At 37.7% G+C, this 26,229-nt stretch overlaps 1 protein-coding gene across 1 annotated transcript in view; it reads right to left on the bottom strand.

Moving 5' to 3' along the window:
• SNX8 (sorting nexin 8) overlaps positions 1–24,440 on the bottom strand; it is a 53,663-nt gene extending 29,223 nt beyond the window's left edge. Inside the window, exons 1-2 of the mRNA XM_044678868.1 lie at positions 24,199–24,440; positions 23,245–23,390 (exon numbers count right to left, since the gene is read on the bottom strand). Coding sequence (XP_044534803.1) covers positions 23,245–23,390; positions 24,199–24,440 — 388 coding nt within the window. The remainder of the gene's footprint in view (positions 1–23,244; positions 23,391–24,198) is intronic.
• Positions 24,441–26,229: the final 1,789 nt, after the last annotated feature.

The raw sequence follows: 26,229 nt of genomic DNA, 5'->3' as shown, positions 1-26,229 counted from the left end.
AGAATCATAGAAAATGAGATTAGAAGAAACCTTAAAGATCATTTGCATAACATTACCGAGAAATTATGGCTCAAACAGAGATATACTACTTATACAAGATTACATATTTAACAACAAAGGAGGTGGTAGAAACTAAGTCTCTTGGCATTTCAACACTTCTTAAGCATCTATTGTGTGCCTTAGGCACATAGTAGGTTTCTACTAATTTTCAAGATATTAATCGACAGTATGTACAGGCAAACTATAAAACTAGGATTTAAACTTGACAAATAGAAATCAAGAGTCCATTTGGGGGAGTAGATGGGGGGAGGTGGAAAAGGCTAGTTCTTATTACTTGAAAGCAATAAGAAGGAAATCTCCAAGTTGGGCCCCACAGAATCAGCAGGAAGTTTGCCTAAAAGTTTCACAAATAGTGCTTTCAAATTCATAAGTCAGCAACTTCTTTGGAGTTCATTTCAGGAAAATGTATCTGAAACTGGTTTTATCCTATATCAATGGCCCACAAGTCTACTTAGGGATGTAAGTCCTGGTCACAGTACTCAAAAAAATAACCCTTTAAACTTTAAACTTCAACTTTCAACAGAAAAATAAGTCACCCTATTGCCCACAGAAATAGCAGGCAATTATTCAAATGGATTCAATTCCTGTCTAAAACCTCACAAGAAATCAAAGAAATTATGATAAAGCTTCTTGCTGAGAGGGCACTAAAATGAAAATTTTTCTTTTTAATTATAAATAAGAGGTGCTATTTACCAAGAAAAAAATCAGAAGTCTGGCACTAAAACTTTCATGTAAATAAATAAACCTAAGACTATGTTATCTGAATAAAAATAAATCCCATTGGAATTGTTCTAATAACAAATTAATTTACATTAATGTAATTTAAGAAGCATTTAAGTAGAATACTATATAACCAATCAAATCCAGGTCATAGGATATATAGATTTAGAGCTGAAAGAGATTTTAGAAACCATCATCTAATCCAAATCCCTTCAGTTTACAAATGAGGAAACTAAGGCACAGCAAAAGGAAGAGACTTGACTATGGTCACACAGTTAATAAATAAGTCCCTAAGATAACACTGAACCCAGGTCTTCTGACTCCAAATACAGTTCCTTATAATACTGTCTCCAGTTGCATTGGTCCCTGATTTTGCCTTACTGCTTTTCTGATATATATGAAAAAAGAGAAGACATTAACAAAATATTTCTTAAAAGCAAATAAACAAAATATTCCTTAAAAGCAAATAAACTATTTATTTATTTATTTGTTTGTTTGTTTGTTTGTTTGTTTCAAATTGGCCCAGGTGTCCATAAAATACTTAACTGAGGTCTTTCTCTCAAAGTAAGGTATTCTTCTCCAAGCTTCAAGACATTACCCAGCAACAAGTAAAAGGAAACCTATAAAACTAGAATAAAGCCTTTAAAATTGAAGGCTATAAACTTTCTCTCCTCTAGTATAATGTTTATCATATTTATAGTAATAGGTTGACTGTATAAGAAGATTTCATTAATGAGATTTTGAAGTGAAGAGCTACCCTCAAATGATAGATAGAGTACACTGTGAACCTCAAAAGTCTTTAGGTTTCTATACTGATAAAACACAATGGTAAGATCTGAAATAATGGGCAGACTTTAGCCTAATATCAGATACAGCTACAAAAGGTACATCTTCATCATCAATCAAGCCTCAAATGTTCTAAATGGCAGAGGAAATGCCCCAGTTTAAGACTAAAATTCACCAAGGTTTTTGGGACAACCAATATCACAAAACAAAGTCACAAATAAATACAAGAAATCCAATCATTCTTTTAATTTTGGGATATGTGCATACTATGTCAGTTTGTCAAACAAGATGTTAGTAATCATTAAACAAATGCCCTCAAGTATAATTTTAAAAGATTTATCAAACAGCAAGATAGAATCTAAACTCAAGAATGTCCAACTAATCACATGCTAGGTCTAAACTCTGAACATAAGAGCAACAAAGAGAAAGAATCTAAAAAGGAACCATTTTCAAATAAGGATATATTGTTTAACTCTTCATTTGGTTTCAAACATCTTAAAGAATGAACTGTTATTTCAAATCCGGCCTCAGACACTTCCCAGCTGTGTGATCCTGGGCAAGTCACTTGACCCCCATTGCCTAACCTTACCAATTTTCCACCTATAAGTCAATACACAGAAGTTAAGGGTTTAAAATTTAAAAAAAAAAAAAGAAAGAAACTGTTAAAGTAAAAATGAAAGATAATGAACAGATAAATTCCAGGAGTCAAAAAACTATTTACAAATGTAAAAACTACTCTTAGTTGGAATGAAAAGTTATGATACTTTACATGTCAAAAGTAATTCATTTAAGTGTAAATAGTAAATAGTTGGTTGGACTAATATGCAATGTGGATTTTTAATAAACATTTTATAAAAAGAAAACTACTCTCTGGTAGAAATTCAAATCTCATGAGAAATCTAGCTTATTATCCATACACCAAACTATTGGTTTATTGTTTTTACCTGTTATATTTTTTTCCTTAAAAAATTTTTTTTCAGTCATCAAGCATTTTAGCTTTTTCTCCCTTCCATATTACCCCAGGTGGAGTGGGGAGGAAGACGACCTCCTAACATATATGAATAACATAAAGAATAAAGTAAAAAATAATGTAAAGAATTTAGCTCACCCCTATTCATTCTTTAGACTTTAGCCACCACGAATATGTCATGCTATCCAACTTAGAACTAAGTGATGAGGGGGGAGGTCTATGACCCACATGTGCTAGTGAGTGACAAATCAAAAACAAGTGTCTGCCTCTTGGGCAGTCCAAAACAAGGTTGAGTCTGCCATTTGTCCACATGGAACTGGAGGGTGGACGCAGGAAGTGAGGAAAAGAACTATCTTTTAAATATGATGGTAACTTCCTGTGAAGGGAATTTTGCCCTTTGAACTTGACCTTGGAGGAGCTCTGGTTGAGAACTCAGACTGTTTCCCTTTGAATTGTCACATGGGTACATTAAGGCTGACTCCCTCTTTCCTTAGTGGTTTCTGGAGGCACTAGCCTCCGAAAAGGCCTCTAGTCTTAGAAGAGGCCCCATGGCTAAAAGTGTTGTTTATTTAACCTCTGTGCCCCCCTTTGCTGGGGCCTCTGAAGCCCTGCCTGGTTAGGGCCTTTGGACCAGGCCAGAGTAACACACTCTCTCTCTCTCTCTCTCTCTCTCTCTCTCTCTCTCTCTCTCTCTCTCTCTCTCTCTCATTTCATTACCTTCACTTTTCCTACTTGTAAATAAACTACCATAAAAGTCATCCTGACTTGAATCTTTAATTGGAATTGTGAAAATCAATTCCTGGTGACCAAAACTCTTAAATATCCAGTCCAACCATAATTTTACCCTTTACTATAATCAAATATATCCCTATATTAGCCATGTCTAAAAATGTTTGTCTCATCTTTCACTGCCCAACATTTCTCCTTCAGAAGATATACACACTAAACTAGAAAGATCTCATTTAAAACTCTATAAGAGGAGCAGCTGGGTAGCTCAGTGGAGTGAGAGTCAGGCCTAGAGACAGGAGGTCCTAGGTTCAAACCTGGCCTCAGCCACTTCCCAGCTGTGTGACCCTGGGCAAGTCACTTGACCCCCATTGCCCACCCTTACCACTCTTCCACCTATGAGACAATACACTGAAGTACAAGGGTTAAAAAAAAAACAAAAAAAAACTAAAAACTCTGTAAGAAACTTTTGATGGCAGGCCATACAGAAGAAAATGTATAGCCACAAGAAAAACAATTCTGAGTTTCTAGAGAGCAAAAATACTGTATTGCTGCATTTGCTAATTGTCAGACTGCATTCAAAGTCATCTACAACATGGCCCACTTCTCCCTTCCCTGCCTTATACCACTGACCAGCCGCCCAATGTGTTAAAAAAACTGTATTGCCCCCTCATAAGCCCATCCTGTACTTTCTAGAGTTAATTAAGGAGAGTAGTATAAAATAAAGGTAAAAATGTGAACAGGAACTAGATTGTGGAGGACCTTAAATTTCAGACTAAGTTTCTTTTGTATCTAGAGATTTTTGTACAATGTAGTAACGGTGACAACAGTACCTTAGGAAAATTATTTTGGCAGTTATGCAGAATATGGATTGGTAGTGGGAGAGATTAAAAGCAGAAAGACCAATAAGGAAATACTGCAATCATCCAGGTGAGAGGTGATGAGAACTTGAACTAGAGTGGTTGTGGTGTAAGTAGAAAGAGACAGAAAGGAGTCTTTTATGACAACTACACCATTTATCAATATCCACAGGCTTGTTTCTGCATAAGATATGAGAAAGACAAGTTAACAATGCCATTTTAGAGTGTATAGGTTATCTACAATCAAATCTGGCTTCTTATCCGTATAACCTTCAACAGGTAACTTGACCTCTCTATTTCTCAGTTGCTTCATCTGCTTTCAGCACAGGGCCTGGAATATTTGTTTTGTTGTTGCTTTAATTCTCATGATCTCATTTGAAGTTTTCTTTGCAAAGATATTGGAGTGTTTCCCTCTTCCTTCTCGTGTTCATTATACATATGAGCAAACTAAGGCAAACAAGTTAGAAAACTTGCCCAGGCACACATAGTTACTAAATGTCCAAAACTAGATTTGCACTCAGGAAGGTGAGTCTTCCTGATTCCTCTCTATCCACTGCACCACCTAGTTTCCCTACATGGCATGAAGTGTTTATTATGTTTTTTGGTTGAACTGTAAAATAAAAAGGCTAACCCAGATGACTTAAAGTCCGTTGGGCTCTAGATTTCTAATCCTACAATCCTATAACTTTAGTAGATGACTGTGAAGCATGTTTCCTCCCCTCTTAATTGACAGACTAGAGGGGCAAAATTAAGCATACATTTTCAAACACTGTCAACATGTAAATGTTTTGCTTGACTATTCTTTTTTGTTACAAGGGCAAGCTTCTAATTAGAGGAGAGGAAAGGGCAATTTTGGGGGAACAGGAACTTGGGTAATGATAGAGAAGCAAAAAAAAAAAGAACATGAGTATTAATAAAACATTTTTTTAAATGTAGAAAATGGAAGGAAATTCAGAAATGAACATACACAAACAAGGCAACTTTGTTCATGCATTAAATTTAATATACACTTAATGCATAATAGAAGTTCAATTTCATATACAATCTTTCTTCTCTTCCTTGTATAATGAAATGTTTGTATTTCTTAATGTTTCAAAGTTCACAAAAAATAAAAATTTTAAGTAGGAGAAAGCCACAAGGCTCTAGGCCAGGTGATAAGGATAGCAGGAGTTAAATGACCAGTTGCTGAGTTATAGAAGGTAGCACCAAATTTCATCAGAAGATGTCAAAGATTTATAGAACACCTCTGGAATATATTCCACATGTGGGACATACACTCCCTCTGCTCTTCCAGGCCTGGTGTCTAAGGTGCTAGTCCTTTTGGCTTTCAGAATGATATCTGAGGTTTTATGAGGGCAGCTTTAGGTTTCTGAATGAGAGTTATCTTCCTGACTCTAGGCACAGTGGCTAACATCAGAATGACACTCAGCCTCTCTCTGAGGTCTCGATCTTTCTGATGACAGAAAACAGGGGAGTATAGTACTTCCTTTTGTAGGGTTGGGAAAGAGTATTAGCACTAGTCTGCACCACGATTACCAGAACAACAGAGGCAGCTGGAGTTCCAGTAACAAAAGAGAATAGCTGTCTATGATCCCCGTTCTATCCTTCTTCACACAGTCACCAGAATCTTCCTAATGTTTTGACCATAATATTTACCCACTCAAAAACCTCCAATGATTCTCTATTGCACATGAAAAAAAAAATACAGACACCTTAATCTGGCATTTTAGTCCCTCTTTATTAATCTGGCTCTAAACTACCACCTTTCTACCATCATTTCACATTACTGAACTTCAAACACTCTACAGTGCAATGTGGAATATTAGCAGTGCCCTGGCCATGCCCCAAGCATTTCCATCCTACTTCTAGGCAAACCTCGTACCTGAAACATACCTCCTCCTCATCTACCTACTGCAATTCCTCAAGGCCCAGCTCAGGTATCCCCTCTGCCATGACACTTTCTCTGATCACATGGGTGAAAAGCATCTCTCCCTCTTCAAAGTTGCCTATAGTACAAATGTCAAATATATGGCTAGTGGGGCAACACACCTCAGCATTGCTGAATCAGAGTAAAGCTTAACTGGGAAATGCTTAACAAAATAAATGATAATACAACTGATCATGGATAATGTTAATATGTAGGTTTCTAAGTCAATATGCTTCAGACAGGGATCCTTTACTATGGCTCACCAGTTTGACATTGCTGGCAGAGAGCACTTCATCTAGCTCTCACTTTACCCCTAGAACGTTCTATCTTTATTATACTTATCTGAGAACATAACACATGACATTGGTAAGCTGTAAACTCCTTAAAGGTAGGGACCAAGGCATTTTTGTTTTTAATCTTTATGCTCCTAGTACTTAGTGGGGCAACTTGCATATAGGAGAAAATTAATAAATGTTTAATTGAATTGCATTTGTAAATCAGATCTTTGTAAACTGCATGTCTATCTCTTGGTAAAGAAGGAAAAATGTTGAAACCCTCTACGTGTACCTAGACTTAATTAAATTCAGTGTGTCAGCAGCTACCTAACACACATGTTTTTAGTGGTCTAAAAGAAAGGTGCCAAACACCTCTGCCTGAACCATATTAAAATTTAATTGGGAAACATTCAACAAATTAAATAAAAATGCAGCGGAACATAGATAATGTTAATATGATTTTCTAAGTCAATATGCTTATGCAGGGATTCTTCCAGACAGTTTAAAAGCCCCTGATTCTGTCTGAGTTTGAAACCACTGGTCGACATCACTATGCTCTCCAATGGTTTAACATTTTGAGGTATTCCTTCACTGTGAAGGTGCAGATCTCTATTAAATTGGGTAAAAAATGCAAAGTAAATATCTTTAAGGTTGACTTTCTATACTATATCTATGCAAAGGTCTTTTACAAATTCAGATATGAACATAAGACCAGTGGGACTTCTGCACAAATAGTACAGCTGTGGAAAGGTTTACTTAGTTTTGGCTCTATCCCCCAAGATTACTTCAATGCAGCTGCAGGTCCATGCTGGGAAACATGTTGGCCAAGAACTGACATGAATGCTGCAAAGTAACACATTCAGATTTATTCAGCAGCCTGTTTTGTTAGTGGAAGAAAACTTTCTTCAGATTCAGACTCCTAACATGTTTTACTCTGCAGAAGTACCGTTGAATTCAGTCAACTATTGGAGGTATTTCCAAATGCCTCCAAAGTAACAGCATGCCTAATTTAGCCTCTGCAATCCAATTCAAGGGGGGAAACTCTAAACAAAATGTATGGCAACTGTATATACAGGTCAATGAGATGGGTCAAAATCATAGATCAGTAACAATAACAGCTAAAGAATTCAAAAGCGTTCCCAAACTGTAATAAACTTGCTTCCCCTGACTCAACCGCAGAGGGTAAATCTAGCTTTTTAGGAAAAAAGAAAATCTAGACCACAACATTCACAAACAAAAATAAAGTGGAAGAGATACAATACATATGTGCACATAAAAATATACTACCCTCAATTACTCTATGTGAATATTCATCCAGTCCTATATATGATACACCTTTATCTGTCTGTAAAAGATGTGTACTGCTATACTGTTCAGATCTCATTGACAAAGGGTATGCATGTATCCCTTAGATACCCTGAATAAACACATAAATAATACCAATAAGAGAAGAAAATATAGTCCTTTCACAGTAACAAATTGCACTCAGGAAATGTAAATTTATGTTTCTTCATCACTATCATAGAGAATTTAATGTATAAATGACCAAGTGGCAATCCAGAGTGTAAATTTATGCATACATTTTCACATCTCCTGTGGATATAGATTTCCCCCTATATAAACAAACATTTTTAAAATAACAATCAATATCATTCATTGGTATACTCTTACTCCCATCATCCTTTCAGCACAATATTTATCAGGTTAATATCAATATGAATTATTACTATCACTACCACCCTTCCCTCCCCAGTTCTTCTTGCAAGAGAGACAACATACAGGGGAAGGGCAGGGAGACAGTGGTAGGGAGAAAGTTGCCCTGGAAGTCAAAAACATTTGCCTCCAAATACAATATCTGACACATTATTGGGGCTGAGTGACTCTGGGCAAGTCACAGAACTTCTCAATGCTTGAGGCAATTCTCTAAGACTTTAAGTAGCAGAGAAGATGCCAACTGCCTACTGGCAACAAAGGAAGATTTCCACATCACTGACCTCCCAGGACTAATCCCAACCTGTGGAGCATGGCAGGGAGGGTATAAAGTCAAACAGGAAGTAAAAAACATTTTAGGTCAAAATCTTAGTTTTATCTATTTTGGAATAAACCATCTGTCTGGTGTTCTTGACCCCAAAGGTCGATCACATTTAATAACAAAACTAATCCATTATGGTTAAAAGCTACAATCAGGCAGAGAAAGATGTAAGTATTGAAGATGATCACAGATGATCAAAAGTGACCTCAAAGGCCAGTGTCCGACCTACTCATTTTATAGATGAGGTATTTGAAGGGGATAGTGGATAGAGAGCTGAGCTTAGAGTCAGGAAAATCAAAGTTCAAACCCTGCCCCAAGTGCTTACTAGTAGTGTGACACTGGGCAAGTCACTTAAATCTTAATGCCTCAGTTTCCTCATCTGTAAATAGAGGTAACTGGATTCTACAGAAGTGCTCTAGAGCTCCAGCTTTAAGTTGATGAATCTGGGACTATTTTTTGCTTTTTCTTTCAAGTCTTTAACATAATTTCTGGCACATATAAAATCACTCAATGTGTTTTGATTGACTGACTGCTCAGGTCTACAGCTTGCAAAATGTCTGTAGCATAATTTGAATCTAGGTCTTCCTGACTCCAAGTCCAGTTCCATTCTCAGTATGCTACAAGACCTCACTTAAAGACAAGAAGAAAGCTCTTAATCTAAGTACTCCACCCCAACACACACACACACACACACACACACACACACACACTCAAAATTTACCCAGAATACCCCAGAAACAGTGTGTCTTCATACAGTATATTGAACTGAATTTCTAACGCAAGTAAAATAACAAGTGACTTGCAGGCCAAAACATATTCCTCTTACTGAAGTAAGACGGGTTCTAATGAAGTTTTTTGTCCACTTTCCTAATCAAGAAATGATTTCATAGGTCTTTCCAGAATCAAGCCTCTATGTTTTCCATATGATTGTTGTAAATCACACACTGATGGAGGCTCACTCATAAAACTGATCATTCTCAAAACTTTATGATGTTTCTAATAAAGGGTGTGTTAAAGGTTCTTCTTTAGAGGAATAGTCTGTATACACAATTCTCTTTGACCACAGTATTGGTGGTTAGTTGAGAAAAACACATAGAATCCTCACCTATAGCCTTCATATGCACAAAAGACAATTCAATTGGTTTACTGAAAATTGTGTAGCTTTTATCCAGTTTTCTATCAAAAGATTATAGCAAAAAAAGTTAAATTTTGTTCATTGTTAAATTTTCAATGTAAACATCTAAATGTCAGAAATCAGAGCTTGATTTATTGTCATTTATTGTCCAGACTTAAGAAAGTGATAGAGAAAATATTAATGATGCAGATTAATGACTTTCCTACATTTTCCCCCAGAGAGCTGGTTGTTAAACATTTAGCAGCACAATCCTGATTCTAATACTTTCCATAAGCAGACACTAAGGTAACCACAGGAAAAAGAGAATCTTTGGTTTGCTGACAATGTCACAAAATTGAAAGAGGGTACTGAAAATAGTTATCTATCAGATGATTTCCTGGTGACTCAGATCAAAGTTAAAGGAACCTAGCCAGAAAAAGTTATCAGACTATTACATCTCTCTAACTCTTTAAAATTACACATTTCTGAAAGGGCCCATTCAAGTCCAATTTGTTCCTCTGAAGACCTTTTGCTCCCTTCTTCTGTGAAATAGTCATATCAGAAGAAAAGACTTCTCCACATCTTTAAAATGGAGATTTATTTTTATAACTTGAAGAAATCTAAAGAATAACGGCCTCCAAGTTGGGAATCCAAAGTTACATATGTAGCTCTATTCTCTGTTTCACAGTGTAATCTATTCCTTTTCTCCTGTTTTGGTTCTCAGTTTAATTAAAAATGATTAAACTTTTCTGAGCTCTCAAAAAAATGTTTCCAAAATACATAAATTAAATAAGTAGATAAGTTGAATTAAGTGAAAACTAAACAGAAATAATATGTGAAAGCCAGAGAATGGGGCAAATCTAAAAGCAATACCAGGAAAGCTCTCTGTCATAAACTCGCTGGGACACAATAAATCAGAAGAATGAAAACCTCAAGAGTTTTCATTAACATATATTTCATTTACTATGCCATTTTGCATTGTACAGAAACTGATCAATTTCCACAACTAGAGTTTCAGGAATTTGGGAAGTCACTGCAACTGAATTATTCCCCCACCCCTAAAGAAAATTGAAATTTTTCTAGGATCATGTGGCTGGGACAGTCTCTGTCTCAATTCGTGATTAATTAGCTGAAAAAGGAACACTGTCACAATCTAATCTTTTATTTTATAATTTTAGAAGTGATTTATTTCTCTAAATGTTTTAAATGTTGGCAACACAAGGAGACATTACACTCAATTCAAAGGACAGAAAATCTGTCTTCCAGTCAACCACCAGACTGAAAGGAAAATTTTTAGCAAAAATCTCAAGTCACAAACTAGGGAAATTAACAGGGCATGTATATATCATATTTTACAGTTTCTAAAGCACTTGACATCCTTTATCTCCCTGTAACCTCACAACAATCTTGTAAGAGTATTATTATTATCCCCATTTTACAGATGAGAAATTGTGGAGGGGAAAACTCACAAAAATAATCACATACATTATCAGAAAAGAAGAAATAATCAAAGAATGAGGTCTGCTAAACTGAAACCCAATTTATAGATGTAATTAATCTCTGATGAAAACTACTTCACCACATGATATAAACTCAAAATCTGTATGACCCTAAACAATGTCGGTTAATCCTACTCAAGATGAAGGGGTAAAAGAGCAAGTGACTCATTCAAATTTCTCCCTAGATCAGATTATATCAATGGAGAGAACTTCAAAAGTTAGTAGTCTACAATAACCACTTGAGTTAAAAAATAGGAAAATGGAAATGGTCTAGTTAAACCAATTAAATTCAACAAATATTTATTAAACATTTACCAAGTAAAGAACACCACATCAGGTGGACAATACAAAAACACTTATTCACGATGTTTCTCCTTTTATATAAATAACTATTTTACAAAATAACAGTGTATAATGTGAGATGAGAAGGGGGAATCATTACTTACTGGGAGTGCAGGGAAGGAGGGTCACAGAAGGCTTTTTTTTTTTAATCTTTACTTTCTGTCTTAGAATCAATACTAACTGTTGATTCTAAGGCAGAAGAGCAGAAGAACTAAGCAACTGGGGTTAAGTGACTTTCCCATGGTCACACTGCTAAGAAGTATATGAGGTCAAATTTGAACTCGGGTCCTCCTGACCCTAGGCCTGGCTTTTTATTCACTGTGCTACCTAGCTGCCTCTCAAGAGGGCTTTTTTAGAACTTTTTTTTTCAATTAGCAAACATTTATTTTCTTTCTCTCCAACCCCTTCCCCTGCTTCATTTCATTTTCAGTGGAAGGGTAGGAGGAGAGAGAAGATTAAAAAAAGAGAGAAAATACTGGGGGAAAAATATAATTTCATTTTTAAAATGAATGGTCTCAAAGGTGGCTTAATGGAAAAGGTAATATCAGAACTGGCCTTTAAAGGATGAGTTTAACTTCAGCAGGTAGAGGAGGATATTCCAGGTATAGAATAGCATGAACAAAGGCAAAGAGAAGGCAAATCGTAGGATACATATAGGAAATGTCAAGTAGTTTGACTTAAAGAACATATAGAGGAAAAATAAGGCTGAAAAGGCAAAGTGATTCCATATTGTGATGAGCCCTAAGTGCCTGGCTGGAAGAATTGTATCTGGCAGACAATAAATCAGGAGTTACTCAAAGATTCTGAGCAAAGAAATCATATGACCAGAGATACATTTAAGATGAGAGCTGAGGAAACAACCAAAAAAGGAAGTGCCTGAAATCCCTTGCACGTAAACCTAAATCTGATCTAACTGTTACAAGTGGATGGCATTTGCACATTTACTAGCTAGGATAGAGACTTTTCATAAGCACCATTAAGGAATTGGGGAGGTGAGAGCGATTTTCACTGTTCCTCCCCCCAACTTTCTTTAGCTTGCTAAAGATTAAATCTTAAATTTGTGTAAGAAATATTGGCTAAAGACTATCAATTTTACAACCCATGGAAAAATTAACAATCCTAGTAACCCACAAATCCCTCTAATGAAAGATGAAATTATTTAGGTTCTCTCAACAAAAATGAAAACTAATTTACTATTTTCCTTTGCTACCAAATACTAGTGAAAGTACTTCCATATTCATTCCAAACTAGACTGACTGTTCTCCCCAAGATAAAAGGAAAAATTATGTGATCTTGGAAAGAGAAGTTTCAGCAAAATTGTGGGGAAAGAAGCCATAAGAACACATCTATTACATAATATTTAAGGCATAACTATAATTTAGAATTTTAAATCATTTGGTAAGATAGGGAGCTGAAATATATCTTTGTACTACGTTGAAAAAATTGTTGTCAACAACTTAGTCTCATAAACAAGATTTGGAGGGGAATGTTTGTTTATGTAAAAGAAAAAATTATTTTCATTTCACTTTACATACAACTAATTAAATCACAATGGTTAAAATGGTATCTTGATTTCTAATAGGCATATCATTTTTATTTGATAAAAACTTCTGGGAGTCAGAGATTGGTCCTATTTATTTTTGTATTGCTCCCAGTATCCAGTAGAGTATCTTTTATACCATAAATGTTCATTGAATAAATAGATAAGAGATAAGACATCTACTAAGTTCTACTATTGTTCAGTTGATTCAATTGTGTCCAACTCTTTGTGACCCCAAGAACCATAATGTCCACACAGTTTTCTTGGCAAAAATAATGGAATGTTTTACCATTTCCTTCTCCAGTGACTTGAGGAAAAAAAGAGATTAAGTGATTGCCCAGGTTCACATAGCTAGAGTTTGAGGCCCAATATGAACTCAGGTCTTTCAGACTCCAGGCCCAGCATTCTATCCACTGAACCACCACCTAGGTGTTTCTTAGACATCTATTATACAATTTATACTGTATTTTTTAGTAACATAATTGCATCTTATTTTTTTTTAAACCCTTACCTTCCATCTTGGAATCAATACTGTGTGTTGGTTCCGAGGCAGAAGAGTGGTAAGGGCTAGGCAATGGGGGTTAAGTGACTTGCCCAAGGTCACAGAGCTAGGAAGTGTCTGCAGCCAGATTTGAACCTAGGACCTCCTGTCCTGTATCTAGGCCTGCATAACTGCATTTTAAAATTCCATAATTCAGGTTTTTCACTAATCCAGAGTTAACTTCCTTTCAATTACTGTCAATTTTAACACCTGTCTCCTTAGCACCCTAATTCCTAGAAAGTCATGCTTATATAGTGCCATGTACATGGATGGAAATATTTAATAAATATTTAATAATTACTTTACTAAAATTGGGACAACAAAATAGCAAAATAGATTTTTCTCTTACAATGCTGCCAGTGTTTAAACAGTAACAGACTTGGGGACAAAGTACAATATCATTGTCTACTAAACCGCACATCACATTACTCAAATTCATTTCCCAGCTACTCCTTCTGAACCTACCCAAAATAGTTATTTCACATGCCATTCAATTTCAGCATATAGTAGAAATAAAACTCAAAAAAAAAAATCAAATCATTGTCCATAAGATTATTAATGTTTTCCTCTGATCCTGAAAAATTACATCTAACATGGCAACAACACTATAATTCTGTGCTCAGCAATCTACTTTCTCCCTCAAAATTCTTAAAAAGGAAAGCATAACGGTGGAATGAACACTAGGCTCACAGATAGGGCTTCTAATCCTTGCTTGGCTACTCCTCACTATGTGATCTGGAACAACTTTCTTCCCATTTCTGGGGCTCGATTCTCTAACTCTCTTATGACACGGAAAATTAAGAAGTTAATATTCTATGAGTCTATGAAAAATAGTATGGCATTCTCAACATTGCTCTTATAGCTGACTTACCTTTGACACTTTCAATCTCTCTGAATAGAAAACCAGAACTGAAGAAGTATTCCTCAAATAAGTAGCAGCTAAATCATCTGTTTGAGGGGAAAATATCCATCCAACCTTTTCTCCACTTCCCAGCGAACCTAATTTATGAACACATCTCCTTTTGTACCACATTTTTCTTAAGAAGGAAAAAAAAACCTTAAACAGAATTCCCCTCCTCTCAATATATATCTTTTTCTGTTTAACCACACGATCTGGCAAAATTTTTTCTATGTAACAGTGCCTCAGTTCCTCTTTTTCCTAATTGAGGGAGATTCTGCATTGCAAATGACAAATGTTATGCCAAAGACTTTAAAATGAAGAGTTTCAGGATCAAGAATATAAAGTAGGGGACAGCTGGGTAGCTCAGTGGATTGAGAGCCAGGTCTAGAGACGGGAGGTCCTAGGTTCAAATCTGACCTCAGGCACTTCCCAGCTGTGTGACTCTAGGCAAGTCACTTAGCTCCAATTGGTTAGCCCTTACCATTCTTCTGCCTTGGAGCCAATACACAGTATTGACTCCAAGATGGAAGGTAAGGGTTTAAAAAAAAAGAATGTAAACTAAAATATTATTCAAATGTTTATGGTTGTTATACTTCCAAATGAAGTATTTTCTAACTACCTGTACTTAATAAGGAAAACCATATTATAGTCTCCTCTATTTAAAATTTCTGATTCCCCTGGGGCAGAGGGGTGATTCAGTGGATGGAGAACCAAGCCTGAAGACAGGAGGTCTTGGGTTAAAATCTGGCCTCAGACACTTCCTAGCTGTGTGACCCTTGGCAAGTCACTTAGCTCCAATTAGTTAGCCTTTACAATTCTTCTGCCTTGGAACTGATACTTAGTATTGATTCTAAGACAGAAGGTAAAGGTTAAAAAAAATCAGGTTCTAATTATGTCATATTGTCACATTATTGACATGACAGTTGGTTTTGTTAAACTATTTCCCCCCCTACCTTTTTTTTTTTAAACCCTTGTATTTCGGTGTATTGTCTCATAGGTGGAAGAGTGTAAGGGTGGGCAATGGGGGTCAAGTGACTTGCCCAGGGTCACACAGCTGGGAAGTGTCTGAGGCCGGATTTGAACCTAGGACCTCCTGTCTCTAGGCCTGACTCTCACTCCACTGAGCTACCCAGCTGCCCCACCCCACCTACCTTTTGATATTTTATTATAAGGCATGGTAGGGTAGAGGAGGAACAAAGAATATATTCAGAAATAAAAGCAAAGTTAAAACAAGAGATATTTTAAGATATATATTCAGGTTCATAAGGTTATATGAAACTATTGTAATAAAAGCTATTATAAACCATTATAGGATCATAGATTTGAAGCTGGAAGGAATTTTCTTTTCTTTTATAAATGAGAACTGAGACACAAAATGGTTATATGATTTGCCCAGAATTATATAAGTAAGAAGCAGAGCCAGTATTCAAACTCCAGTCTTTTGACTCCAAAGTATGGTTACCTGTGTGACAAATTACAGTGAAATTGATCCCAAAGAACTGAAATTTTACATCCTCAGAATTAAAGGAGCATCGAGCAAGAAGAGGAGCTATTAGACAATGGTTTTTGCAACTCTCACTCTGAATTACTCAACTTTAAAGCATTAAAACCTAAACTATCCAAAAGATGCTTAGATAAAATTCTCTTGAAGGCACCCTTCATTAAACTCCCCATCATCCTAGACAGCAAGGTCTGAGAATAGATTGTTCTGATTAACAGAGAATTATCATATGCATCAATAATGAAACTTCTAATGAGCATCTGTTACATATGACTCTGTATTATACTTTTTTGTCTCTCTCCCTTCTCTCCAATCTAGGCCAAAAGCCCTTACCCTCAAAGAATGTATTTTAGAGATGCATTAAAAAGTGAAAAGTAGAGTAAAAGTGAATTTCCAAGAATGCCAAATATCTAATAAATAATAAATGCTACAGCAGTTCAGAAGAGGGAGGAGCACTAAAAGACTTATTCCTTCTAGTGGATGTAGACTCCCATCCCATAGCTTACACTTCTGGAGTCTCAGGGACTAGGAGACTCGAAACTCCTGCTTCACATGCAGGTTATCTCCTGAACATGCATAAATCCTTGAAACCTTAGATTCCACACAAGGCTATCAAATGAGAGTACAGTCTGGCTGGGGGAATAGTATCACCAGATTTTTACAGAGCCAGATATACAAAAAAAACTCCAGCCACCTCCACATCTACCCTATCCCCAGTATTCATAGGAACAAACCATAAAAGGTGATGCCATAGCACCTATGTCACACTTAGTCATCACAGGACCTAGGTCAGATTTCTCCACTTTTAAAAGGTTCTTCCTTCATCTCATGACTGTTAAATTCCCACTTCCTGTTCCCCTTATTTGCAAAGTTCAGAATCTCCATCTACTGACGCAAAAATCCTTTCCAAAACTAACTCCACCCATACCTTCATCATCATTTTAGATCTTTTCATCTTAAACTCATTTCCATCTTCATATGCAGTCTTTTTCCCAACCCTTACCCATTCCCTTATTTGGGGACTTCAACATACATGCTGATGTTCCTTTAAAATACCCTGGCCTCTGACTTCACCAATTTCCATAATTTCCATGACCATCTGCAATCCACCTCAACCACCTATAAGGATGATCATACTCAGGATTTCACACTAGGCCACCTCTACAATCTCTAACTTTGAAACTCCTTTATTGGAACTTTTATTCTTCCATCTCTTTCTGCCTTTCTCCCCCACAACCTGTACCTCATCACCACTCCAGTTCTTCCATCTATCTCTATTCCTACTCAATTACCCCTACTTTAGTTTCACTATCTTCTCTTTATAGTTTTGACTAGAGTAGATGAATTCAACTAAACACTGTCTTCCACTTTCAAATCCCTTGCTCCTTTGTTCTACCACTGTTCATCCTGCCAATGTTCAACCCTGGATCACCCTCAACATTTGTCTTCTTTACTCTTCCCTGGCTACTGAATGCTACTAAAGAAATAAAACCACTATGCCAAAAATGTGTGTTATCTAAACTCTATTGAGCCCTCACTGCTATATGATAATCCTTTTATTCTTCCCTAATTGGTTCTCTGACACACTTCCCAAAGCTCCTCCCATATGTGTTATCACTTCCTGCTTTGCTGAAAAACTAAATCATTTGTCCATTAAATATTTCATTCCCTTGGTCCAAAATTCAAAACCACTAAAGGTCTTTTACCCATGCTCTCCTTTATTCTCCTGAGAAGGTGTCCTTTCATCTTGTCACCTTGAATCCCATCTCCTACTGTCTCTCTTCTGGGAGATGTCCCAGGATTTATTCTTTTGCTAATTCCTTCCCTGTTTCACCCCCCCCCCCCATCCTAAAACACTTTATATAACTTCCACCCCATACCTATTTTATTGGCAAAGTTGACAAAAAAGGAAAATGACAAATGTTGGAGGGGCCATGGGAATACAGATATATTACCTGATTCCTGGTGGAGCTATGAACTGTGTCATTGAAGGTACTTTGAAGACCAATTCCCTTGTTTTAAAAACTAAGAAACTAAGACTCAGAGAGTTGAACTAATTTGTTGAATTGACTCAGGCAAGTATTTATATCAATATTTATAAGAAAGAGGGAAGGAAGGAAAGCTTTTTGTTCACTGTAACTCTGAGTTGGGTCTTGGGGGACAGGAGGGACTTCAACTGATAAAGAGAAAAGAGAAAAATTATGTGAGCAAAGGCATGGAGGCCAGTATGTATTTGTGTACATACATACACATACATAGATACTAAGACTGGGGATATAGACAGAAAGACATTTCTATATCTCCCATATAAGTATAAGTTTTTGCACAGGTTAGTCTCCTCAAATACCTTCTTTCCTTATTCTTGCTTCTTGGAATCTCTAATTTCCTTCAAGGTTCAGTTCAGACCATCTTTTTTTTTTTTAAATTCAAAGTTATTTTATTCTTTTTTTTTTAAACCATTATCTTTGTCTTAGAATCAATACTATGTACTGGTTAAAGCAGAAGAGTGGTAAGAGCTAGGCAATGGGGGTTGTGACTTGCCCGGGGTCACATAGCTAGGCCAGATTTGAACCCAGGACCTCCCGTCTCTAGGCCTGGCTCTCGATCCACTGAACCCCCACCTACCCCTATAATAATAATTTTAAACATATGTTTTCCAAAATCATAAAGCTCCAAACCATCTACCTCCCTCTCTTCCCTACCTCCACTCTAAGGTAGTCGGTAATTTGATTCAGGCTATACAAGTATTACCATGCAAAACACATTTCCATATTGGTCATTGTCATAGGAGTACATTTATATTAAACCAAAACCCCAAAATAAAAATAAACTGGTGTGAAAGATAGTATGCTTTAATCTGCATCTGACTCCAACAATTCTTTCTCTGGAGGTGGAGAGCATCCTTTGTCCTAAATCCTTCAGAATTTTCCTGGATTGCAATTGCTGAGAGTAGCTGAGTCTTTCACAGTTGATCATCATAGAATACTGCTGTTACTGTGTACAATGTTTTCCTGGTTCTATCAAGCACCATCTTTTAAACAAAACTTTCCCTGATCCAGCAGCACTTACTTAGTACTTTGTCTGACATACAACTGGCAATTAATAAATTCTTGCTGGCTTTACTTAATCCCCTCAGCAGTTTGTCCCATTCCCCTGCCCAAAACTTTTTCTTATGATAATTTTGTATATGTTTCATACCTATTCATCTGGGTTTGGGCTTTTCCCTCCAGTGTAATGTAAGCTCCTTGAAAGAAGGAACTGTCTCATTGCTAACTTTCTATTGCCAGCACCTAACATGGTGCCTGGCATGTACATAATAAGCACTTGAAGAAAAGTTAGCTGAGGGGCAGCTAGGTAGCACAGTAGATATGGGACTAGCCTGGAGTAAGGAGGACTTGGGTTCAAATCTGGCTTCAGACATTATGAGCTGTGTAACCTTGAGCAAATCACTTAACCCTAGGGCCTTTTGTCACACTTCTGTTTTAGAAGTGATGCCAAGACAGATGGCAAGGCTTTAAAAAAAACAATAGAATAAGAATTTGGGAGAAGAATTTTAGACACCCCACAGGATGCCATTTGGCTAGTTCTATACATGACACATTTCACATATAAAGACAATGCTACTGACCAACACAAGATCATAGAAGGGGCCTTGGAGACCATCTAGTCATGGAGAGGTTAAGCAATCTGCCTGAGGTCACACAGGTAGTAGTGGGTATGAACCCAGGTCTTCCTGAATCAGTCTGGCCTACTCTCTACTACGCCATATAACCAAAGTACGTACCCTGAGCTATTTTCCAATCAGTGATAGATTTGTACTTATCTAACCACATACTATCCAATCAGTCTTGTAACCAAAGGCATATATATTTGCAAGACACCCAGCCATAGTTAAAAGCAATCTGTGGCCTTGGAACAAACAGATTCACCTTGTGATTTTGACCTAATAAACACAGAGCTCTTGATAACATAACTAGTCAGTCACAGAGTAAGGTATATAATATTTAAGAAATAAAATTGGAGGGGGGGGGTCCTAACCAAAGGCCAAGATCTAATAAGAAAATGTAGTCTAGTAAAAAGAACAAAGAACTTGAGGAATCAGAGTCCTATACTATGTATGGGTGTATATAGTGTAAGATCTGGCATATACTGTATAAGATTTCCTTCAAAAAACCAGAGTGGGCAAGAAGAAGGCAAAGCTTCTTACTTTTAATAAACTAAAACATCAATAACAAAAGGTATGATACTAGTGAACAGTATGAGTCAATGTAATAAACAAATTCTGGACCTCCAAGCAAAAATATACCAAGAGGCCCCTTTGAGGCCACTTCCCTAGAAACAACATGGTATCTTGGAGGTGCCCACCTTTCATGGATCTCCAAAAAATGAAAGACATAGAATACTACTTTATAGTGTATTATATAACATTCTTTAAATTCTTGAAGCTCACACACACCCAGTGAGGTATATAAGGCAAGTATTAGCCATTTTTTTAATATATGAAAAAACAATGGCAGAAATAGGACAAGTGACTTCTGAGAGAGTAAATCAATAATGACATCTAAATTTCACCATTGCTTTACAATTTGCAAAGTGCTTTCACATACATTATCTCTATGATTTTGCTTCATTAATCTCCCCCTTCTCTACTGATCTTTCCCCTCAGCATACAAATACATTCAGGTCTCAGTGTCTTCCTTAACCCAGCTACCCCCTCAAGATCACTTTCCTACTCCCCCCATCCCTATCCTACTATAAATTATGAAACTCCTCTATTTCAGTGCCTCCATTTTTCAACATACATATACCCTCAATTCCTTACAACCTGGCTTCTGGCCCACCACTCTATAGAAACTGTTCTCATCTCTCACTAAGGACTTTCTAATCATTAAATCCATGCTCCTTGACATCCGTGCAGAATCTAAAACTGTAAACTACCCCCTCCTTCTAGATATCATCCCCTTCTTTGGTCTGAGAGACACTGAACTCTCCTGATTCTCTTCCCTTATTTCTGACCATGCTTGTCTCCTCCGTCAGTTCCTTATGCAATTCTGGCATCTTAATGTGGGTGGTACTCAAAGTTGACTTATCTTGTCCCTCTACAATCTTTTTCTTGGCAATATCGTTCAATCTCTAAGCCTCAGTGATCAGATCTCTATGTCCGTGAACATATCTAAATTTCTACTTAAAACCTCTTTCCAGAGCTCTAGTCTCATATTTTCAATTGTTTGTTAGAAATCACGAATATTTCAAAACTAACATGACTCAAAGTGAATTTAATCTACCCTACAAAGCCCCTATCTCAGTTTTAGTTGGATATATTATGTTAGTAGGCTCATTACTTTGTAATTTTTCTTAACTCTTTTGCCAATCCCATATATCCAATCATTTGCCAAGTTCTATCCTTTCTACTGCTTCAATAATAGCTCTTCCCCTCTTCTTCTCCTTTCTACTCCCATTACAACCATCCTAGTTTAGGCCAATATAGGTCTTCTTGCTAAATTATTGTAAAAGCCTAATTAGTCTTCCTGCCTCCAGTTTATCCTCTCTCTAATCCACCTTTCACATGTTCTTTCTAATGCACTCCTCTACTTAAAACCTTTAGTGGTTTTCCATTGTCTACTGAATAAATTATTAACTCTTAATTCTGGCATTAAAAGTTCTCAGTCTTATCCCAATTCTTCTCCTAATACTCTGCTTCAAATATTCCCCATTCCAACTAATCTGGACTACTCACAAAGTCCCAGTCATTGTCCTTCCTTCTCAGGTAGCCAAGCCTTTGCTTTACAGGGTTCCTCTTTCCATTCCACTTTCTCTATCAGTTGAAGTCACTCCCTTCCCTTAAGATCCAAGTGAAAATTCCATCAAGAAGCTTTCTGATCCCACCCTACCCTTAGGAAAGTATTCCCTTTCTCCACAGATTTCTCATTGCATTCAATCAAAAGCACTCCTTTGACCTTATAATTTTCTTATACATTATTTATCTGTAAACCAGTGACCTTCTAATTTTCTTATACATTATTTATCTGTAAATCAGTCTTTTTCGGGTTCCCCACTTTGATAAGGATGCAAACTATAAAAGATCAGGGTCTGCTTTTACTGTTTTTATATCCCTAGCACCAACTACACAGTCTTGTGTATAAGATACTTATAATCCTTGGAATTGAATAACAGCTTTTAGAAGGTAGAAAGGACAAATATTTTTTACTCATTTTCCTAAGGCTCAGTAAGGAGTTTTCATATACATACATATGTATATGTAATGCATATGTATATGTAATGTATGTGCATATAATGTGTGTGTATATATATATGTGTGTGTGTATATATAAAATTTGCTACATCTCAGAGTTAGAAACCAGGTCTCCTGATTTCTAAGTCCAATACTCTTTCCAGAGTTCTTGGGTTTCTTCCACCTTCAACAATATAAGGTTAAGATTTTTCTAGAATTGGACTTAGAAGGCTGGATCTCAGAAGTGTGGTGGATATAATCTGTTCAAGAAAATGAGATGAGAAGTCAGCATTTGGGGAAGCTCAAAAACCCCCTGGAATTGGTGGATGTTGTATCTAAAGGAAGCAAAGTCTGTTAGCCAATAAATATTTATTAAGTGCCTACACTGTGCTAAGCAAAAGAAGTTAATTAGGAGAAGGGTAGTAACAGACAAGATGATATGATTAAGATGTCAGTTAGATTGCCAATCAGACAGTACTGGACTTAAAGTTAGGAAAATCTAAATTCAAATCCTACCTCAGGCACTTAGTAGTTGTATGATCCTAATCAAGAAACTCAATCTCTGTGGACCTCAAATATCCTCACGACCTCTCTTATATTTGCCTAATTTTCTCCTTTAACACCACCCTGATGTAGGCCTTTATCATCTCACATTGTTGTTTAGTTATCCAACCATGTCTGACCCTTAGTGACTTCATGGACCATAGCTATCCATGGGGTTTTCTTGGCATAGTTATTGGAATGGTTTGCCATTTCCTTCTCCAGTGGATCATTCTTAAGACTACTACAACAGCCTTTCCAATACATTCTCCACTCAGGCACACATGACAAAGTGATCTTCCTAAAGCACAGGTCTAGTCATGCCATCCTGCCCTATTCAATAAACTCCAGTGGCTCCCAATTACCTATAAGATAAAATATAAAATCCTCTAGTTGACTTTCAAAATACTACATAACTTGTCACTTTCCTATCTTTTTAAACATTCTTTCTCTCCACATACTCTAATAATCAATCCTGTCTCCTAACTTGTTCCTTCAACAAGACACTCCATCTCCCAATTCCAGGCATTTCCCCTCCTTGTCTTCTATACTTCCACATCTTGGCTCCCTGGCTTCCTTCGAGTCTCAGCTTGATGCCACCTTCTATAAAAAAAAAAATTCTTGGATCTCTGAAATAATTTCCAATTTATCAAGCATTTATCTTATTTGTGCACTGACCCCAATTAGATTTGAAGACAAGAGTCTTTTTTCTTTTCTTTTCTTTTCTTTTCCCTTTTGTATCCCCAGCACTTTGTACAATATCGGGCACACAGCAGGTGCTTAATACTTGTTGACTTGAAGCATCTACAAAACAGAGGTAATAACTTCATTTATTCGACAGGGTAGTTGTGAGCATCAAGAGAGATAACATATTTAAGAGTTTTGCAAACATTCAACTGCTATAGAAATACTGGCTGTTATTATAAATGACATTTGCCAAATAGCAAATCAAATAAATCATTTGCCAAGTTGAATCCTTTCTACCTCTTCAATAATAGTTCTTCCATCTGTAGGCTCCTTTCCTCTCTCATTACAACCAACCTAGTTCAAATAAATAGAAACCAAATAAATCAAAACCATTTTAAGCAAAAAGGGACCTTAGGGGTCATCTAAAATCTTTGCCCGCTACTTAAAAAGAAAGTGGAATTGATTGGAATCCTAAGTCCACCAGACAGTCCTCAATTTACAGTATGGATCAGATAATAACAATAAATGCTTTATTAAATACTGTCCGTGTGTTCTTCACATACTGGCTTACTTTTTCATATTTAAATGTTTCCCCCGTTTTACAGAATGGGAAATTATGGTTCAAAAAATTGTGAAAGACTGCCCAAGGTTCAAACAGTTAATGCGGGCGGGTGGACAGAGGCAGGACCACAGCTGGGAGACCCCCCAGTTTTTTGGCCTCCTAGCCCAGCCCAGCACCCCCACCCCCGCTCAGAGGCTGGCCAGGTGGGAAGAATCCCTGGGGCGGGGAAGAAGAGTAAGGACTGGCAGCAATCTCTCAAGTGTCCTCCTCCTCCTGCTCACTTTCAAGTTTGCAAAACGCTTTATAACAGAATCTCATTTGAATCTCAGAACCAACCTAGGAGGTCGGTGCCATTAGGATCCCCATTCTACAAATGGGGAAACTGTTCAAAGTTAAAAGGGACTAGAACAAAAGTCCCTGAGTTCGGAGTGAGGAGGGAAGGATGGGGGGTGGGGGCGCGGAGCAGAGGGACCGCCAAGAGTGCAGAGAGTAGGGCAGCTCGAGAGCGGGAAAGGCGGCCGAATGGCTGGAACAGCTCTCGGGCCGGGCTAGAAGCACTGGGGAAGCCCGGACGCCTCGGGGTCGAGGGAAACGCAGCCCCTCCATCCCCTTCCCCAGGAGTCATCTACGGGCCTGGCCCTGGGGCGTCCCCGACCCTCCTACCTGCCGTCGCGAGGTCCGCAGCTGCCACCGCTGCTGCCTCAGCGGGAAGCTGCCGGTCCATCTCGCGGCCGGTCATGTGAGCCTTAGCCCCACGTGACTTCCTCCTCAGAAGCCGGTCCGGGGCCCCCTCACCCCGACCTCCCCCGAGGCCCGGCCCGGGGATGGAGGAGGCTCAGGCACCCAAACTTCAGCCTCCAGGACTTGGGTTCCCTCTGCCCCCTGCTGGCTGCAGCGGGTCACACTGCTCCCCCGCAGCCTCCTCCTTCGCCCCCACCTCCTTTACCCTTTCTCCACTCTCCTTTACCTCCATCTTCACCTTTACCCTCTTTCCTCTTCTCTCCTCCTTCCCTTCTTTCTTTTATCCCCCTTCTTCACCAGCCTCCCCTCCTCCCTTCTTTCCATCTTCCCCTTCTTCTCCCCTCCCTCCTCCATTTCGTTCCCCTTTCCCTTTCTGCCTTCTTCCTCCCTCCTCTTTTTCTCTTCTCTTTCTCCTCTCCTCCCTCTCCCTCTTCCTTTTCATTCTCCGTTTCCCTCCTTCCTCCTCTTCCTTTCCTCCTTCTGCTTCTTCTTTCTCTCTCCTCCACCTCCCCACCTTCTTCTCATGACACATTTATTAATAAATGCTTTTTCATTCCTCCTTGCCTCTCCCTTCCAAGTGTCTGGAACATAGTAAACATTTAATAAATGTCCATTCATTCATTCATTCATGCTCCCTTCCATCCTTCCCTTCCCTAGTTTCTGGCACATAGTAAACTTTTTGTTATTATTCAGTCTTTTCAGTGTGCCCAACTCTTCGTGACCCCATTTGGGGTTTTCTAGGCAAAAGGAGAAGGAAAAGAAAATGTAGTTCTTTTAAATATAAGCTCTTCTAGACCAGTCTGTCTCTTTATTTATTTGGGTTGATAATGCTGTATCTTCAGGAGGAGCTGCCTAATATAATGGCAACAGAAGGCTGTGGAATAGCCTGAATAGAATAGACCTGAGCTGAAGTCCCAACCCTGACACACTGACTGTCTAACCCTAGATGAGTCCCAACCTCAGTGCTCTTAGCAACTCTCTCCAGACAGTCAATGGCAGAACAGGCAAATATCCATCTGCACTGTTAATGGGAATTTCCTGATTTGAAATTCCCTGGAAAATCATAAGTTTGTTCCCTGTCCACAACTACAAAAAAATAAAAATAAAAAAACCCAGGGCAAAGCTGTACAGACCTTATATTAGCATCTATTAAGCTTATTAGCTGATGGAATGATTCTTCTCCAACCTTATGTTGACAACCAAGATTGCCACCTCCATCAGCAGATCTCTTCAAAAACTAGTGTCTGTTTCATGGCTGAACTGACTTGGCTCCATTTTTACCAGGAAGCTACAAGTCCCTGAAAATTCTTTTTGAGTTATTTGTCTCTGTACAGGCTTAAGGAAACTGAGTACCTAGTTAGTGGAAGAGCTTCTGACTGATAGGCTGAGAGTTCCAGGCAAGCAATGGGAGGAGAAATTGAAAGTAACAATGGCCTGTCAAAAGTGAGAGGGTAAAGGATAATCACCAAGAAGTGGTTTGCTCTTTTTTTTTAACCTGAAAAATTCTATATTTGGTTTGTCTTCATTGCCTCCTTTAGAGTTTACAGCAAACTTGAAGGAGGCCTCTATGCAAACTATTCCAGTGAATTTACTGTGAAACTACTCTGTTAGCTGATTTTGCTTTCTAGACTTCCTGAATATGTTTTTATTGTAAGAATTGCCAAAAAAAAAAA

This window comes from Gracilinanus agilis, chromosome 1, assembly GCF_016433145.1.
Source record: "Gracilinanus agilis isolate LMUSP501 chromosome 1, AgileGrace, whole genome shotgun sequence".
In the NCBI taxonomy this organism is placed as follows: Eukaryota; Metazoa; Chordata; class Mammalia; order Didelphimorphia; family Didelphidae; genus Gracilinanus; species Gracilinanus agilis.
Note: the sequence above shows the minus strand (reverse complement) of the source record. Positions and strands in the feature narration are given on the sequence as shown.